The 17,468-nt window shown below is 43.8% G+C and overlaps 2 protein-coding genes across 4 annotated transcripts in view; one reads left to right on the top strand and one right to left on the bottom strand.

Annotated features, from left to right (window-relative positions):
- zgc:171695 overlaps positions 1–8,094 on the bottom strand; it is a 34,455-nt gene extending 26,361 nt beyond the window's left edge. Inside the window, exons 1-2 of one of the 2 annotated variants that reach the window (NM_001105149.2) lie at positions 7,951–8,056; positions 6,532–6,607 (exon numbers count right to left, since the gene is read on the bottom strand). In NM_001105149.2, coding sequence (NP_001098619.2) covers positions 6,532–6,593 — 62 coding nt within the window. In that variant the 5' untranslated portion in view covers positions 6,594–6,607; positions 7,951–8,056. Of the gene's footprint in view, positions 1–6,531; positions 6,608–7,950 lie in introns of both variants that reach the window. The other variant, XM_087258533.1, reaches the window with a different exon arrangement.
- Positions 8,095–8,569: 475 nt separating this feature from the next.
- LOC147842916 (uncharacterized) overlaps positions 8,570–17,468 on the top strand; it is a 67,950-nt gene continuing 59,051 nt past the window's right edge. The window contains exons 1-3 of one of the 2 annotated variants that reach the window (XM_087260281.1): positions 8,575–8,827; positions 14,087–14,171; positions 14,320–14,347. In XM_087260281.1, the coding sequence (XP_087116407.1) occupies positions 8,795–8,827; positions 14,087–14,171; positions 14,320–14,347 (146 nt within the window). In that variant the 5' untranslated portion in view covers positions 8,575–8,794. Of the gene's footprint in view, positions 8,828–14,086; positions 14,172–14,319; positions 14,348–17,468 lie in introns of both variants that reach the window. The other variant, XM_087260282.1, reaches the window with a different exon arrangement.

The following is a 17,468-nucleotide window of genomic DNA, read 5'->3' on the forward strand; positions in this document are numbered from 1 at the left end:
AAAAGAGGTGTTGAACCGAATGGATCTCGTAGGTATCGGCTTACACCCCCTAGTGCAGGGGGGTGAGGGGTGTCCTTCCCCTTTAAGAAATAGAGGTCCACCAACGTCATGACGCAGAAGTGGACGCCGCCTCCCCCCTCTTATGAACTGCTCAACGTGGCTTGTGGGTCTCTTTCCTCCTCTGCATTGGCTCTAGCACGGTCATGGCTGAATGTGCGCTCTGCTTGAACGTCTACAGTCGGCTCTCGCCTCACCTGACGGCCGTTCACAAGGTGACCAACTTGGACGAGAAGAAACTACTGCTCGCTCTGGCCGCTGGCCGCGTCGACATGCGGAAGACGCCGTGCCCGGTGCCCGGCTGTCGCAGGACGCCAGCCCGCCTAGACAGGCACCCATTCGCGGGGGAGAGGACAGTTAGATGTGGCTGGCTGAATCAAGAGCTGCTGATGACTTAGATTTAATTTCCTCTCTGGGTCACCAACAGCTCTTGGCTGCTGGTGACCTATTCTCCGGGTCACCAGCAGCTCTTGGTTCAGCCAGCCATGTCTGTCTGCCCCCCTTCCCCCCAAATGAATACCATTAAACCGTTGGTGGTCTAATTTGTCTAACCTCACTTTTATCAGATAGCCTGGAGTCCAACCCAAACACTAGGCAACAGTGGCGCTTTTATGGCTTTCTGACTGGTTACCTAACCTCAATCTCGGGGCACCGCCGTGGAGTCTTCCAGAATTTGACAATCCAGGAGGTTGAAGAGGCCTCCAGAAGCCGGGACGAGTCTGCTTAAGTCATTAAAGTGAGTATGGCGCAAGTAAGGTGGGGGTCACCAGTGGCATGCTCTCACTCACTTCTCTCTGCTTGTTCTCTGATGCCAGATCACCACGCATAAGACAAACAGAGCCTTTGGGGCGGCGCAGTTGTCTCTTAACAGGGAGGAATACAGCTGGTTCCGCAGGTTCTTGGCGCTGCGGGCTGGTCTCCCTGGAGGGAGCAAGGCTACCTATTTCTTTTTCACTTCCAGAGCCAGTCCTTGTCGGACCCTGAACAAATACTTTCAGTCTGCGTGGATCAGTATGGGCCTTCCAGGCAAACTGACCTTTACTGACGTATGGACTGCCATCGCGACCCATGTGAGTATGCATGTGATGCCCCTGTGACTACCACCGGCGGCTTCGATCCTAAACAAGTTTCTGCCTTTCTGTCTCTCTCCGACGCAGGCAAAGAATGCACACTCTTCAGAGGATCGCCGGAAGGTGGCGCAATTCATGTGCCATAACACTTCAACCTCAGATAAGTTCTACGCACTCTTTAGCCGTTTCGGCATGACTTGAGAATGAAACATAATTGTTGTGGGCGCAAACCCTGGAAAATTTAAACCTGCGCCCCGCCCACTAACACAGCCGCAAAGACAAACAGATCCTGAAGTCATAAGTCAAGAAGATGCTGTGCTTACCTGGATAATATTGGAAGTGTGAGGGGAAATAATTGATTCAGCAGTCTACACACTTACTGTTTTTGAGTTTGACTGTGTCTAATAAATACTTTTTGTTCACTCGCAATTGGATCCATCTGAACATTTATTTGAGTGTGACAAAACGAACTGACCTTACCATGGATCCAGCGAGTGCGTCACAGATCTCAGAGTTCCTTACAACCAGCAACGCCAGGATCGATCGCCAGGATGAGGCTTTGGCCACGACAGCACAGGCTATTCAGGCCTTGGTTGGTCAGGTTTCACTACTGACTACTCAGGTCCAACAGCTGGTTTCCGGAGCAGTACAAGCGGAGCCTGCACCAGCCCTGGAGGTGATGCCTGTGCTGGTGACTGCTAACGTTAGCGTTGGTCACTCAGTTGAGCCTCGCCTTCCTTCACCGACCTGCTATGCTGGGGAGCCTCACTTATGTCAGTCCTTCTTGTACAAATGCTCCCTGTACTTCTCTCTGCAGCCGTCCTTGTTTTCTTTAGAGCAGTCCAAGGTGGCGTTTGTAATCACCCTCCTTTCGGGAAGAGTGGCTCAATGGGGAACCACAGCATGGGAAAAGAAATTACCATGTTGTTCCTCGTTTGACCTGTTCTCTAAGGAACTCAAAAAGGTCTTTGATCTCCGCCAGGGGAATCGGAGCGTGGCGGACTATTCTATTGAGTTTCGCACTTTGGCTGCTGAATCCTGCTGGAATACGGAGGCTCAATGGGACATGTTCCTTCATGGCCTTTCTGACCGTCTCCAGGATGAGATCTACTCCTTAGATCTTCCCAAAACTCTCGACGAGTTGATGGATTTGGCCATCCGGAAGGACTCCAGACTGCTTCGCCGTGAGAGTTGCATGTGGCAAAACAGGTTTCCGGATCCTGTTCCTGATTCTCCGGTCTCGGCGATGGCGCCGGAAGTTGGGAGTGTTGACCCGGAACCGATGCAGTTGGGCAGATCCCGCTTGTCTGTACAGGAGAAGCGCCGGCAGAGAACGGCGGGACTCTGCCTTTACTGCGGTGGGGCGGGGCATCGGGTGGCTTCCTGCCCGTCACCCTATAATGGGGTTCCGGAACTCAAAACACACAGGCGCTCGACGATTCCGGGGCGGAGGGAAACTTCATTGACTCTAGTTTCGCTTTCAGTTTTAAGCTTCTGGTTATAGCTGTCACAACCCATTGCAGTACGCGTCCTCAGCGGACTTTCCCTTCCCACTATCACTCACTCCACCAAACCCATAAAACTAATCACGTCTGGAAATCATGTTGAACACATTTAATTTTTTTTAACAGACTGTTCCAACACACCAGTGGTTTTAGGTCATCCTTGGTTGATTCTCCATAAGCCTCATATTAACTGGGGTCTTAATACGATCTTTTCGTGGAGTGAGAACTGTTATGAGTCTTGTCTTTCGTCTGCTAGTTCTGCTGTTTCTTGTTCTGTGTTTCAGGAGGAGCGCATGTACCTGTCAAACGTGCCCAGTGAGTATCTCGACCTGAAGAGACTGTTCAGTAAGTCTCGAGCTGCTTCTCTGCCTCCTCATCGTCCCTATGACCGCCTAAAGGCAAGTTATACTCTTTTTCTATTCCTGAGAGGGAGGCCATGGAGAACTATATTTCTGATTCTCTAGCGGCCAAGATCATACGGCCCTCTTCTTCACCGGCGGGGTTCTTTTTCGTGAAAAAGAAGGATGGGTCTCTTAGACCCTGCATAGACTATCAAGGGCTGAACAGCATCACGGTGAAGAATACGTATCCTTTGCCGCTGATGTCTTCAGCGTTCGAGCGTCTGCAGGGGGCTTCATTTTTCACAAAATTAGATCTCCGCAACGCATATCATTTGGTTCGCATGAAGCAGGACCATGAGTGGAAAACTGCATTCCTTACCACCAGGGGCCATTTTGAATATTGTGTTCTTCCTTTCGGGCTTTCTAATGCTCCTGCGGTTTTCCAGGCACTCGTAAATGATGTGTTGCGAGACATGATAGATCAGTTTATTTATGTCTACCTGGAGACATTCTGATTTTTTCTCGTTCTCTCCAGGAACATGTGCAGCACGTCAGGCGAGTGCTTCAGCGGCTGCTAGAGAATGGGCTTTTTGTCAAGGCGGAGAAATGCGTGTTCCATGTACAGTCTGTTCCCTTTCTAGGACACATTGTGTCAGTTGAGGGGGTGCGCATGGATCCAGAGAAGGTTCAGATTTCTGGGCTTCGCCAATTTTTACCGGCGTTTTATTCGCAATTTCAGCCAGTTCGCCTCCCCTATGACGTCCTTAACCTCCTCCAAAACTCTCTTCAGGTGGTCGAGTGCAGCGCAGGCTGCATTCTCTAAACTAAAGAGCCGCTTTGTTTTAGCTCCCATTCTGGTGACACCTGATCCCTCCCTGCAGTGCAAGAAAACAAGTGCAAGAAATTAGTGCGGTGCTAGGGCTAGGAGAACAGGACAGGTATCAGGCAGGATAACAGGTTCTAGAAGAAACTCCTCATGGTCCTGAGCACAGACACATAAGCACACGTAACAAACTGACAAGGACACACAGAAAACGTCGCCCATATATAGGCACGATTATGAGCCTCAGCTGGCGGACTCATCAAGCCAGCTGAATGCCGTCATCACACGTGATCAAAACAGATACACGTTGTAGGGGATCAACCTACGTTTTAATATCGATCAGGGGTTTATTAGCTCATTTCAATGAATCGGATCCTGAAGATTCGAATCATTGATTCGACTCAAGTGAGTCAGATTTAATCAGATTAAAAGATTTACACTTTATCTACCATTTGTCCCGCAAATAGTAGACATCGTATCTTACCAATCTTGTTAATATTATTTACGTGGCCAACGATAATAACATAACACAGTATTGGGTTAACGTTTAGCAAGGTAACAAGATCTACAGCTCGAGGCAATGACTTAGAAGCACATAAACAAGAACACAGTTCTTACAAAATGAGTACAAAGATTTATTGAGCTACACTACGATAAATGAAACTAACTACGTAATAAGCAAACAACAAACAAACACACACATTCACACATACACACAGAGGCAGTTCAGAGGATGCAAAATGAGTTGACAACGTCCCAAATTAATTCTAATACTTCTTGCAAGATCTTAGAATAACACCTGAGAAACCACAAAAGCAGAGATATGGCTTATCTTTAACTGCTTAAGATCAATCTGCACAAGATCAGCAAGAGACAACATTAGTTTGTTACTTGCGCCCTTTTTGCTGAAGTCGAATCTCCCTCGCTGGCTGGCCTTGGGGAAACACGGTGCTCCTGATTGGGTGGTTTCTCGCTTCGATGACGTCTTTGGGATTCACACGCTCGTGAATGGCTGTTGTCCTGGGTTACTGAGGTGACGGACTGCTGAGAGTCGGTTTTGCGGAAGTTCGTGCAGTTTCGGCGGTCCCGAAACTTTGTATGGAAGTTCGTGGTGACCCAATCGCGTGGCGGCGCTGTGTCCGGGCAGGCGAAAGGGGGCAGAGAGCAAAAGCATGCGCAAGCTAGCTGATGCAAATAGCAAAGTTTCTTTGTCGCAGGGCTTTTTTAAGTGACCTGGTCTGGTTCGTCCCCATGGCACTGTCTGCCAATAAGCAGTTGCCATGAAGGGCGGGGCCACGCCCCGTACTGACGTAGGAAAGGTCAATAATTAACAGACTGCATGTAGATTTCTCGTGGTAGAACTCTTGCAAGATGAAACAATCTTACATCAAACGTTACAAGATAAATACTGTTGGTACTACTAGTTTTTCATTTACACCAACCTATTGCAAATGTCACTAGCTTTCGTTCAATACCAGACATCATACATTTCAGACACATACAGAGCATGTTAATCTGCTATAAGGGTTAAAACAACACATTGATTAACCTAGTAGATTGGAATAAACAGCATATGAGGAACATTATGGCATATTATTCAAAGATACATCTGCCATAGTTCTAACATTAAGAGATTAGCTTTTATTCATATGCATTAATGTTTCTAGAGATCTCTTTGTCTCTACGAAATTGTGCTTCTAGCAGGATGTGCCCAAGGCGAGCACATGACCAGGAGTCAATTAAAAGTCTCGTGAAATGGTTTCCGCTGAAGATCCTGTAAGGGCCATGGTTTTTAATTTAACTGATTGAATTAATCATTGGCTAGTTAGCCGAAGGGTACCAGAACATCTGCATAGAAGTACTGGTCAGAGGAGCCCGAAATCAATTGGCGCTCTGTTATCCTGATGGTATAAGCCCTCAAGCTAGTTCAATGAATGAGACCATTGGAGATGCCCAAGATTTCAGATTCAACTTGTGTTGACCACTGCAATATGCCGATGAGTTCCTTCAACGTGGAACACAAAACAAACCCACATGATCAAACAGACACTCCGGAAGAGAGCACAAACCTGCAACTGTGACACTTACCGTGGGCGATTCATTTGTTTGTTAAAGGAAGGATCAGAATAGACTGGTGTATGAGACTTGTGGGAATGGGCAGACAATACACCAGGGGTGCGTGCAAAATAAGGCCAGTTTGTCCGCCGGGAGCTTGACAAACCGTGCTGGGCATTTGTCTAGCATTGAACACTGTCGACCAATTGCAACAGACTGTCATCGGTCAAATCAGCGCAGATTAGCTTCGCGCTAAGGAGGGGTTTGGGAACAAATGAATCGCTTGATGATTCATTTGGGAGTCGCTGGGATTATTAGGTAAAAATAAATGCAGATTATAAGACCATGAAAGTGTTTTTGACCTTGCATGCATATCAGTATGTTGTTGGTGATCCATATAACCAAAATATGACCCCTTTTCACGTGTAATATAGGCTATTTAACTCTCTTAGTGTAGACATAAATGATCAATAAAGAATGTTCATTTAACACTGAAGCTTTTGCTATGGATGAATGTATAATAAAGATCTAGCATTTGGATTTTTTTATTATTATTTATGCAGGTCTATTCAAGTCTTGCAAAGAATGATCAGTGTCACCTAAAGTCTAAAATCCTCATTACCTGAGCATTTAGAGGTAAAAAAAAAATTGCAATTACACAATAATTACATGTTACTAACCTGTTAAAATGTTGCTTTTCAGCCTGGTCATCTGAGATACCCTTCACATTCATGCTAGACATTGGAGCAAGTGTCTCTGTAAGATTTAATAAATTAAATAATCATTTAGTAACTGAAGTAGCAGGGCCAAACTCTCTTTGTTCCAATTCAGAGTAGTTACAGAGATTTTGGAACTACAATAAAATGTAATTACTTAAAGTTATTTTTAAACAACCTAGCAAGTTTTTTTTCTACATAGACTGATAAACTTATATAAGACTCATTTCGTTTGCTTTCTTCTAAAGATGTATTATCTGTGGTTTAAGTATGATTTTTTAAGGACGATGTTGGATTCCAAACTGTTGCAGGCACCAGCGATCTAGCTACGACAAATATGCCACCAAACAAACAACAACTCAACAAACATGCACCACACACACACTGGTTCCTGATTCCGACTGATTGCAAACACACACAGCTAAAGCTGCTCAAGGATTCATTACACAGACTATTTATACAGCACACATACAAACATTGCTGAGTCTTGTTCTATCTGTAGCAACACAAAGCATTTTCCTTGTTGTGTTTTCCATACCGTGTTTCCAGACTCTCACTTAAATGACTGATTTTTGCTGTTACTGTAGCTGTCTGAACCAATTTCTTAACTGTTTTTTGACTACTCTTTTGGATTTACCTTTAAGATTCTGTTTGCTCTTTTGATTGACCCTTGCCTGCCTGACCATTGTTTGTTTAACAAAGACACTGTCATTGGATCCTCGCCTCCATTATTCCAGCTCTGAATGTTACGCTAACACTGATATGGCAGGTTTTTTTTTATTTATTATTTATTTATTTTATTATTTATTTATTGGCTATACTATGGATCTGAACAAATTATAGACAATTAGCCACTCAACACTTTAGCAAAGGTGACCCACTATTTATAGTTCCAGCTGAAAGTTCATGTCATCAGTCCTGTTTTTTCCGTGCTTTCATAAAATATTGATTTTGTGTTAGCGCATAACCACACACCCTGCAAGGGTGTGAAAAATAACTAAAGGAGATTGACATGCATGTGCAAAGAAAACTTAAAAAAAAAAAAAAGTTTTTGTACGATTTGAACCATCATCACCAGTTTCTGTCATCATAAAAAACAGTATATGATGCAAGTAGTAGATTTATTTTGCAGCTAAAAAAGAAACGTTAATGTACAAGTTAATGTAGACTGAATGTTTTGTCTTGAAAATAATATTTGGGTAACTTTTTAAATAACAATACACACCATTTACTGATGGCTAATTAAATGCCAAATATTCACTGTTTATTAGGACTTAAAGTATGAAGTATAAACTATTTTACATAGTTTTATTCGATAAAACCATCAATTTAAATCATTCGATTTGATTATAATTTAAATGAAGACAAAAAAAATCTACTTACATTTTTCAGTGGATGAATTAGCTCAAAGCAATCAACAAAGCTTCCAACTATGTTGTGAAGACACCTGCTATTAAAACTGTATTCTGTACTGTAGATTTTGGAAAATGAAGTTGCTTTCTCTTCCTGCTTAGATGATTTCCACCTGCTTGTTTTCCTGGAGCTAAATGTTTAATATCATTGGATTGGATTCAAAGCAAAGTCAACTGTATCTAGGCAGATGTAGATTCCAAAAGTTTTACAGCTATATATAGCTATTAATATAGAAAGTACATTTGGCAACACAATACTCCTTAATAACAGAATTTAATCAAAATGGTGTAATGGCATTTATTGCTTTATAAAAAATAAAATCTACTCATTCCAAAAAATTGTCAGTAATTTCCTTGTCATGTAAATTTACATATTTTTATAAGCAAGAATAACATTATACAGCTGACTTTGATTTTTTATTCTCTACAAAAAATATCAATGATTACTCAACCTATGGTTTGACACTTGCTGTTGCTTTATGCCAGTGTTAAAATATCTTGTTACCCTGGATATTATTGATGCGTCTCCACTGAGGTGTTTGATTGGTCTGCTAAGGCAGAAACCTGAGAGCAGCAAGACTGTTTTATACACATCATTCTGGGCTGAAACAGTAACTGAATACAACACATATCTATGTCTCTATATATTTTAAATTATATAAAAAATAATAATTGTTAAAATACTGTTGTCGTTCACAAGTTTTTGATAGTGTTAAATTATCAGAGAAATGAGTTCACATTAACTGTAAAACTTCAGTGTATGGATTATATGTTATATCAAGCTTTTTCTGCACTTCATCGCATGGTGAAAAAAGATGCAAAACTCTCAGGATCCTCAAGACTATAAGGTTGGTCCAGTCTGGGATACTTATGTACATTTATACAGTTCACAGTAAACTGTACATAAATATGTTAGTGTAAGTGAAACTGTATTGTGTATTTTTTATGAAATAATAAAGAGGGGGACTAATAATTCTGACTTCAACTGTGTGTGTGTGTGTGTGTGTGTGTGTATATACATACATATATATGTATAGTTATTACCCCCCCTGAGTTATTAGCCCCCTGTCTATTTTTCAATTTTTTCCCCCAATTTCTGTTTAATAGAGGAAAGATATCTTTAACACATTTCTAATCCTAATAGTTCATAATAACTCATCTCTAATAACTGATTTATTTTCTTTTTGTCATGATGACAGTAAATAATATTAGACTAGATAATCTTCAAGACACTTCTATACAGCTTAAAGTGACATTTAAAGGCTTCCCTAGGTCGATTAGGGTAACTAGGCTGGTTAGGGTAATTAGGCAAGTTATTGTATAATGATGGTTTGTTCTGGAGATTATCGAAAAATATATATTGCTTAAAGGTGCTAATAATATTGACCCTAAAATGGTTTATAAAAAGCTTTTATTCTAGCCAAAATCAAAAAATTAAAGACTTTCTCCTGAAGAAAAAAAAAATTATCAGACATACTGTGAAAATTTCTTTGCTCTGTTCAACATCATTTGGGAAATAAATTCAAACGAGAGCTAATATCTCTGTTTTCAACTGTGTATATATAATCTGCTATGCATAACCTATATATATATATATATATATGAGCAATATCAAATGAGTAGCAGTGTGATATGGCTGTATATTGGCACTGGTGGGAGGCGTGCATTGGCACAAGGCCGCACGCCGAGTGCCTTAGTGCCCCCACCAGTGCCGATATACAGCCATATTGCACTGCTACGAGTGTTTATACAACGGATATGCATGGCAGATGTAAGTAAATGGGCCAATAAATCAAAATGAGTTGGCGGATCTCAGCTCCACAGCTGATTCTTTTTTTCACCACAAGCACAACCTTTTTCGCCTAGGCCAAAAAAATTACCATTATATGGAAACAATTAACATAAATTAGAAAGGAGGTCATACTGTGTTTTACCAAGCTAATATAGATTAGGGATTTTTAGAAATACAACAGTATGCTGGGAAAGTGTGCCAGTTCCCAAAGGGGGAGATTGCTGCGGAGACCACTTGCTACTCAAGAATGGAGACTTGATGTTAATAGAGCATATGGACTAGCCCTATTGAGAGGGAGAGCTACATATGATAAGCTGGTTAGCGAGTAGGAAAGACACGGGTTCATCTGGTCAGGGGGAACACTCTGTGGCTGAAATAAGCATATGGCATCACCAAAGGGGGTCACGCTTAACTGGCACCGAATCTCAGTATGTGGGTTGACCAAACGGGCATACCAGACATCGCACTGAGCCATGCACTTGACTTCTCCACTGAGTCAGGTGCTGGGGGCCTGAGGAATTCTCTATAAAGGGAAACTTACTAGCAGAATAGAAAATGTGCACGTATCTCTGGGTTAAGGAGCATGGCACAGCAAACGTTTTTGACACTGAGCTAATTTCTTCCTGATTGACCGGAGTAAACCAGTAATTGGGAGGAAAACCAACTCCACTCGAGTATTATAAAATCTTGCGAATGAGTAAGGTATCGCTCAGCCTGGAAATAGCAATGAAAGGGCTGGGTCTGCCTCCTCCGCCGGCATCGCTTGCAGGCTCACTACCTAATATTAAAAGGGGGCGGTAGGAACCTTGGCACAAGCTGAACCGGGCTCCCAGATAAACGCCATCAAGGGAGGCGAAGGCGGAAGCGCACAAGGACCGAGGAGAAAAACGTCCTCTATATGTGTGTGCTCGCTGTTCGCCCCTGGGAAGAAGCGGATGGGAGCTGGAAGATTCATATTTCATCAGCCCGCACATCACACCCTCTATTCGTTCTGGTAGTGAGACTGGGGGAAAAGCTATCTCCACCTGCCCTGCCGAAGCAGTCCAGAAAGCGCAGCCATCATGTCTTATTTGAAAACAGTGACCATGTATTGCACCCCATTGGATGGAAGGGAGCTCGGTCAGTCATCTGAGCGAGACAGCTCACTCTTCGATGTCGCGATGAACCTCTGATCTCCAGTGTCATCAATCAGAGGCGCGGGCATCCCGGGGGATGAACCGTACAACCACTCGAAGACTTGGATGGGGCGTGCTGTGGAGAAGTGGGGGGTCTGCAGACCCAGAGTTGACAAATAAGCCCCAACAGTGATCCTCACGTCTGACCGTGTGCTAAACGTTTTCAAGGGGAGCAATGGGGGAGGCTTGACAGCCGCAGTCTGCAACAGCGATGCCCTCACAGTGAAAGCATGAGCTGTCCGCAAGCACCGCATCAACATGCTGGACCCCCAGACTTGTGATGCAATACCCGTGCCCATCACCTGGAGATAGGAACCACCGCATCCAGAAAGGCAGAGTCAGAACTGCTTCTTGAAAAAGACATGTTTATTGACTGTGTTGCTCAAAGGGAATCTGCTCTTTAGTTGGAAACTGCTCTTTTGTGCACACCAGCGAAACACTAAGGGGATAGGAAGTCAACCGCTGCTGTCGTGTCTTCTCTTGCACTGGTGACTAAACTGCTTTCAGTCTGGAAATCAGGTTGGTAGATGGCATGTCTTCAGTCTTGTGAGAGGCTCTGAAGCTAAATTCTAGTGGTTCACTCCATAGCAGAGACTGATATAGCGCTAGGACTGATGTAGCAGAGCTCCTCTAGAGAGTAATTGGTCCTCTGATGTTATCTGTTCCAAACTTTAAGATGAAGTCATTTGGTGGCAGGGCTTTTAGTGATACAGCGCCAAAGTTATCCTTGTCTTTGCACATTCGCCAGGTGGATTTCCAATTTTAAATCTCCGATAAAAACTTTTTTTGTTTAGTACAGCTTTTAATGGTTTGATGGTTTAATATTATGTCGATTGTTTTTTTTTTTAGTGCTTGTATTTTCATGATGTGCTTGTGATATGCTGTAAGGTGTCCTTGAGTGCTTTGACAGGTGCCTATGAATAAAAGTTATTATTATATTTATTATTATTATTATTCTGGGTCTTGAAGATGAAGAGAGTGCCGTTCATTCACTCCTCCTTTTTTGATTACAAGTCCAACTCGACAAGTGCCCTGGGGGCTGTTCCAGAAAGCAGGTTATGTGACATACCCGGGTAAGTTTGAGAGTAAGTAGATAGATAACCTCAGCTTTGGTTCCAAAATCGGAGGTAACTTCTGGGTATGTTAAGTAGCCATAGCAACTTACTCTCTGAAAATAACCTGCTCCGGAGCAGGTTATGTTCAGAGAGTAAGTTGCTATGTTCCAGAGTTTGTCTGTTTCAGAGAGTTTACTGAGCATTGCGTGCTCTTTTGATGAGAATATTTATGGATGTGGACACACAGATACAAGTTTTTTCATTGTGAGGGTTATAAGTGCATAGTTTTTTTTCATAACCAAATTCATAATGTTAATGTATTTAACAAACCTTATTGAAATCAAATGTGACAAACCGCGGGTCTGCGCTTACCATAAAAAACATTCAGTGCAGCTCTTTGTATTCGCGTCAGGGCATTTTAGGCAACTGTACAATGTGGCAGTATGACCACCTGTACAGTACGCCTCGCACTGAACTGTTTTTTACACTTTTGTACAGTTACTTGGTCATAAATCACTGCGTATCATTACACAGTTGATTCAGAGCACGGCAGTAGTGTAGTGGACAGTGCGTCGATAATGATCAACGGAGCGAACAGCGGAGCGAGTTCGAATCTAGTAGGAAAATATACCTATAATTTAATATGTAGGACGTCGTTTATATGTATACATTCATGCACACACCTACATTTTTTAATATAATATTTTTTTCAGGGTTTCCAAATGCCTGTGTGCATTTGCAGCCAATTTTAAAGCTCCCTCAGTCACTAAAGGACACTATAATATGAAATCTGTCCATAGTATAAATGTGCAGGTACAACTTAATTTTCTGTCCTCAATCTTTTGGTGTTTCAACTATTAAACTCATTACTGCTTCATCCTACCAGCACATATGTGATGACCCCACCTCATCACTATATATTGAGGCTAAATGGCTGATTTTCAGGATGTAATGATTCAAGTGTATAACACAAATATAGTAAAAAAAAAAATAAAATAAAAAACAAAGCAAATGTTGCTTTACACAATGTTTATTTTTATTATATTTGTATTATACAATAGAATCATTACTGGGCACTACATTGTTACTTGCTGGAGGACAAAAGATCCCCTTTTCTGCCTTATACAATGACACCCTACCTGCAGCCTGACCCAGAGGAAATCTCAGTGACCCAAGCAGACAAAACAGATGGAAGAGTGCTTAGAAATATAATTTGTCAAAAAACTATGTTTAATCAAATATTTTGGTCTGTTAATTTCTTATTTTCCTGAAATAAAACAGATTGTGTGGTTTAAGTCAAAAACTCAACCACTGATGAGCCTTTATTATAGGACACAGCATCTCCTCTAACTGGTGGACCACAGCAGTTAGACAGGCCTCTTTCTATTAGCTGCATGTCAGAAAGAATATTCTAGAGTGTTAAATAAAGAGCTCCAGTAATTAAATATTACCTTTTAGGAGAATGTTTCTGTGTTTAATGACTTTGGACAGAGTTCTAGCTCCAGAAAGTTTACAATTTCTATAAGCCTTATTAGTCAATACACATATTGTGGCCTTAAGAAATTAATGGCAAGAAAAATAAATGCATGAATGGTTACACAACATACTCAAAAGGATGTTAAACAGAAGTTTAATTACAATGAATAAAATGGAGGGTGGCATGTGTAATTTAATGAACTAACAAACTTTCTTATTATTTATTTTTTCTTTTCTTATCTATTTCTTATTCTATATTTCTTTCCTTCGTTGAAGCAGATGTGTAATCTCCGTGTTTAAAACCTCCAGCTTCGACTCTGTAAAGTGCGTTGCCCTTTTTTCCTCACCGTGACTTTCTATGGTGACTCGTGAATTCGGCGATCTACTGAAAATGCCTTCAGGTGTGTGCCGTGCACGCGCATTAACCCGCGGTTATCTTCAGGAGGTTGATTTAACTAACTCTTGTCACCTGTTTTGGAACCAACATACTCGCGGTAAGCAGGTTTTGGGTAAATCAACCGAGAGTTTAGGGTTTAGCAGATGGTAAGTTAACCCAGCTTTCTGGAATACCCCCCTGGATAACTAAAAGCAGTCAAATGTTTTCCACAGATGGACCATCGCAAAAACTCTGACAGCGACAGTGAAGACAAAACTATTTCACATTACAGTACTAATGATTCTTCTGATTTCAAAGGTGAGTTCAATTTTATGAACTGAAATTTATAAACAGCTTTGTGACTTACTCCACTTTTATGTGTTCAGAAAAACATCCAAGTTTTTGCGTTAAAGTATCATAACATTAATAAAATTTTAATTGTAAATTTGCTTTTTATTATATACAGGAGGTGCAAATCGACCAGTGGTGAAGCGGTAAGATTATTTCATGTAATCTATGTTTGTTTGCAAAATAATATTTTTATTAACCTACACTTGTACCAGTTTTGCACTTTTGCCCCAGACACTTTCTTACAATCACTCCATATCTAAAAAAAAACAAACAAACAAAAAACAGCATCTCTAAATTTAGCTTCTCACCTGTGAGTGGGCTTGAGACAAACCACCTGTAGAAATACATTTTTCCCTCTCTACCCCCACTCTGCCCCCCTTCTTACTAGCACTTAACTCTCTAAGCACTAATAGTCCCTTTGTATAATTTAAACTTTCTCCCTTGCCTGGCGTTCTTTGGGTCCGGTTCTCTAGAGTGGTTTGTATTGTCGCTAAGTTTGCCGGATCTCGAAGCGGACATGTTAGCTGTGCTTTCCCGGGCAGCTTCAGCTGTGGGTCTGGAGATGGTTTATCCCCCAGCCCCACAGCCGGACCGACTAGATGGGTGTTACGTGGGGCATACTAAGAAGGCCAGACATTCAAAGCCTCCTGTCCCCTTCTTCCCTGAGGTGCACAGTAGGCTCACGCAGTCTTGGAGGGCACCTTTTTTCTGCCTGATCTGTGTGCTCCTCTGACCTCACCACCCTTGACCGCGGAGCAGCCAGAGGGTGTGAGATGGTATTTGACGCATGGTGGCGCTTCCTGGTGGGGTCAACCTTCTAAACCTTCTATCCAAAGCCTGCAGGTTATCTGCCTTCCTCAGAGCCAGAGCTGCAGGCCAAGCTGCCCACGCTATGGCCACCTACCAAAGCTGGCCAGGCAGCATAAAAGTGGTTGCAATCCAGGCTTGTATCACGAGCTCCGCACCGAAATCATGGTCCAGGAGTGCCACCTCTGGCTAAACCTGGCAGATATGCGCAATGGTGACGAAGTCCGCTTTTCCTAACTTGGCCATATCGCAGAGTGGCCTGTTCAGCGACATCATCGGTGAGTTCACCCAGGAATTCAGGGAGGTGAAGGAGAAGTCTGACGTGATACGAAATGTCAATCTATTGGCGGGGAGTCCGCTCCTCCATGCCGAGTCATCCACATCCACTGCTCCTCACCAAAGGGACCCACCTACGAGTGCTGCCACGCCCCTGCCTGCGCTGCTGCACTGGACTGTTGGTACATCAGCGATCCTATCGATAAAGCCATTAGGAGGGCTCCGCCTGCCTGTTTAGCGCAGACCAGCTTGTCGTGGTGGTTCATATTCAAGATCAGACTAGGCTATGCAATTTAATTTAATCGACGGCCCCCCAAGTCCATGGGTGTGTATTTCACCAGGGTCAGCCCTGTGTCCACCCCTGTCTTGTGAGAGGAGATTGCTGTCCTCTTGGTGAAGGATGCAATTGAGCCGGTTCCTCTAACTAAGATGGAGAGCGGGTTTTACAGCCCGCACTTTATCATACCCAAAAAAAGAGCAGTGGGTTACGGCCAATCCTAGATCTGCGTGTTTAGAACAACTGTTTTTACAAGCTGTCATTCAAAATACTTATACAAAAGCGCATACTTCGATGCATTCGTCCTGAGGATTGGTTTGCAGCAATAGACCTGAAGGACGCATACTTCCATGTCTCTATACTTCCGTACCGCTACCGTCAGTTTTTGGGGTTTGTGTTCAAAGGTCAAGCCTGGCAATACAAAGTCCTCCCCTTTGGGCTCTCTCTGTCTCCGTGGGCTTTCACCAAGCTTGTGGAGGGTGCCCTTGTGCCCCTTCAACTTGCGGGTATCTGCAAACTCAATTATCTTGACTGGCTGATTTTAGTCCACTCTCGGGAGCAAATGATTATGCACAGAGACAAGGTGCTCCGGCACCTCCACCTATTGGGGTTTCAGGTCAACCGAGAAAAGAGCAAACTCGCCCTCGTGTAAATGATCTGTTTTCTTGGGCTGGAGCCATGGCAGCGCGCCTCTCCTGAGACTGCGCTCAGCTGTCTCAGCTGTACTGTCTGAGACGGATCGACAGTAAAATAGTGGTCCCACTGAAATTATTTCAGAGGGTCCTGGGGCAAATGGCATCCGCAGCCGCTTCTCGCTGCTCGGATTACTCCATATGAGACCACTCCAGCACTGGCTTCACGATCGAGCCCCCAGACGCACATGACATGCGCGTGCACACCGAGTCACTGTTACTGCACTGTGTCGTCACGCCCTCAGCCCTTGGAATGACCCCTCGTTCTTACAGGCCGGAGTGCCTCTAGGACAGGTGTCCAGTCATGTTGTTGTTTCAACAGATGCTTTCAGCATGGGCTGGGGGGCTGTGCATTGTGGGCATGCAGCAGCGGGCCTGTGGAAAGGAATCCAGTTGCATTGGCATATCGCCTGGAGCTGTTGGCTGTGTTCCTCACTTCCACCGTTTTTTCCGGTGCTGGAGCAGAAACACTTGCTGGTCAGGACGGACAGCACTCTGCTCCTCTGGAGTCATCCGCGGCTGAAATCGCTGCGTGCCATTCAGATTCCAGGCAAGCTCAACCATGCAGCCGATGCGCTCGCAGCCTTTACGTCTCGGAGAATGAAGACTCCACCCTGAGTGTGTTCAGCTGATATGGGCGCGATTTGGGGAAGCCCAGATCAATCTGTTGCTTCCCCCAATAATGCTCATTGCCAGTTGTTCTTTTCCCTGACCGAGGGCTCTCTTGGCACAGATGAACTGGCTCACAGCTGGCCTCGGGGCATGCGCAAACATGCGTTTCCCCCAGTGAGCCTGCTCGCACAGTTACTGTGCAAGGTCAGGGAGGACGAGGAACAGGTTGCTTGTTGCGCCCCTCTGGCCCAACCGGACTTGGATGTCAGAGCTCTCCCCCCTCGCGATGGCCCTCCCTGGCAGATCCCTTTGAGAGAGCACCTACTCTCTCATTGACAGGGCACCATCTGACACCCTCACCCCGATCTTTGGAACCTCCACGGGTGGTCCTTAGATGCGAGGAAGACTTAGGTAACCCACCGATTGCAGTGGTTAATACCGTCACTCGGGCTAGTGCCCCCTCCCTGAGCGCGCCTTGTCCTTGAAGTGGAGTCTATTCACTGAATGGTGCGTCTCTCCCAGAGAAGACCCCCGAAATTTGCCAGATCAGCGTTGTGCTTTCTTTACTCCAAGAGAAGTTGGAGAGCAGGCTGTCGCCCT

Source organism: Danio rerio, chromosome 7 (assembly GCF_052040795.2).
Source record: "Danio rerio strain M-AB ecotype USA chromosome 7, GRCz13ab, whole genome shotgun sequence".
NCBI classification, from domain to species: domain Eukaryota; kingdom Metazoa; phylum Chordata; class Actinopteri; order Cypriniformes; family Danionidae; genus Danio; species Danio rerio.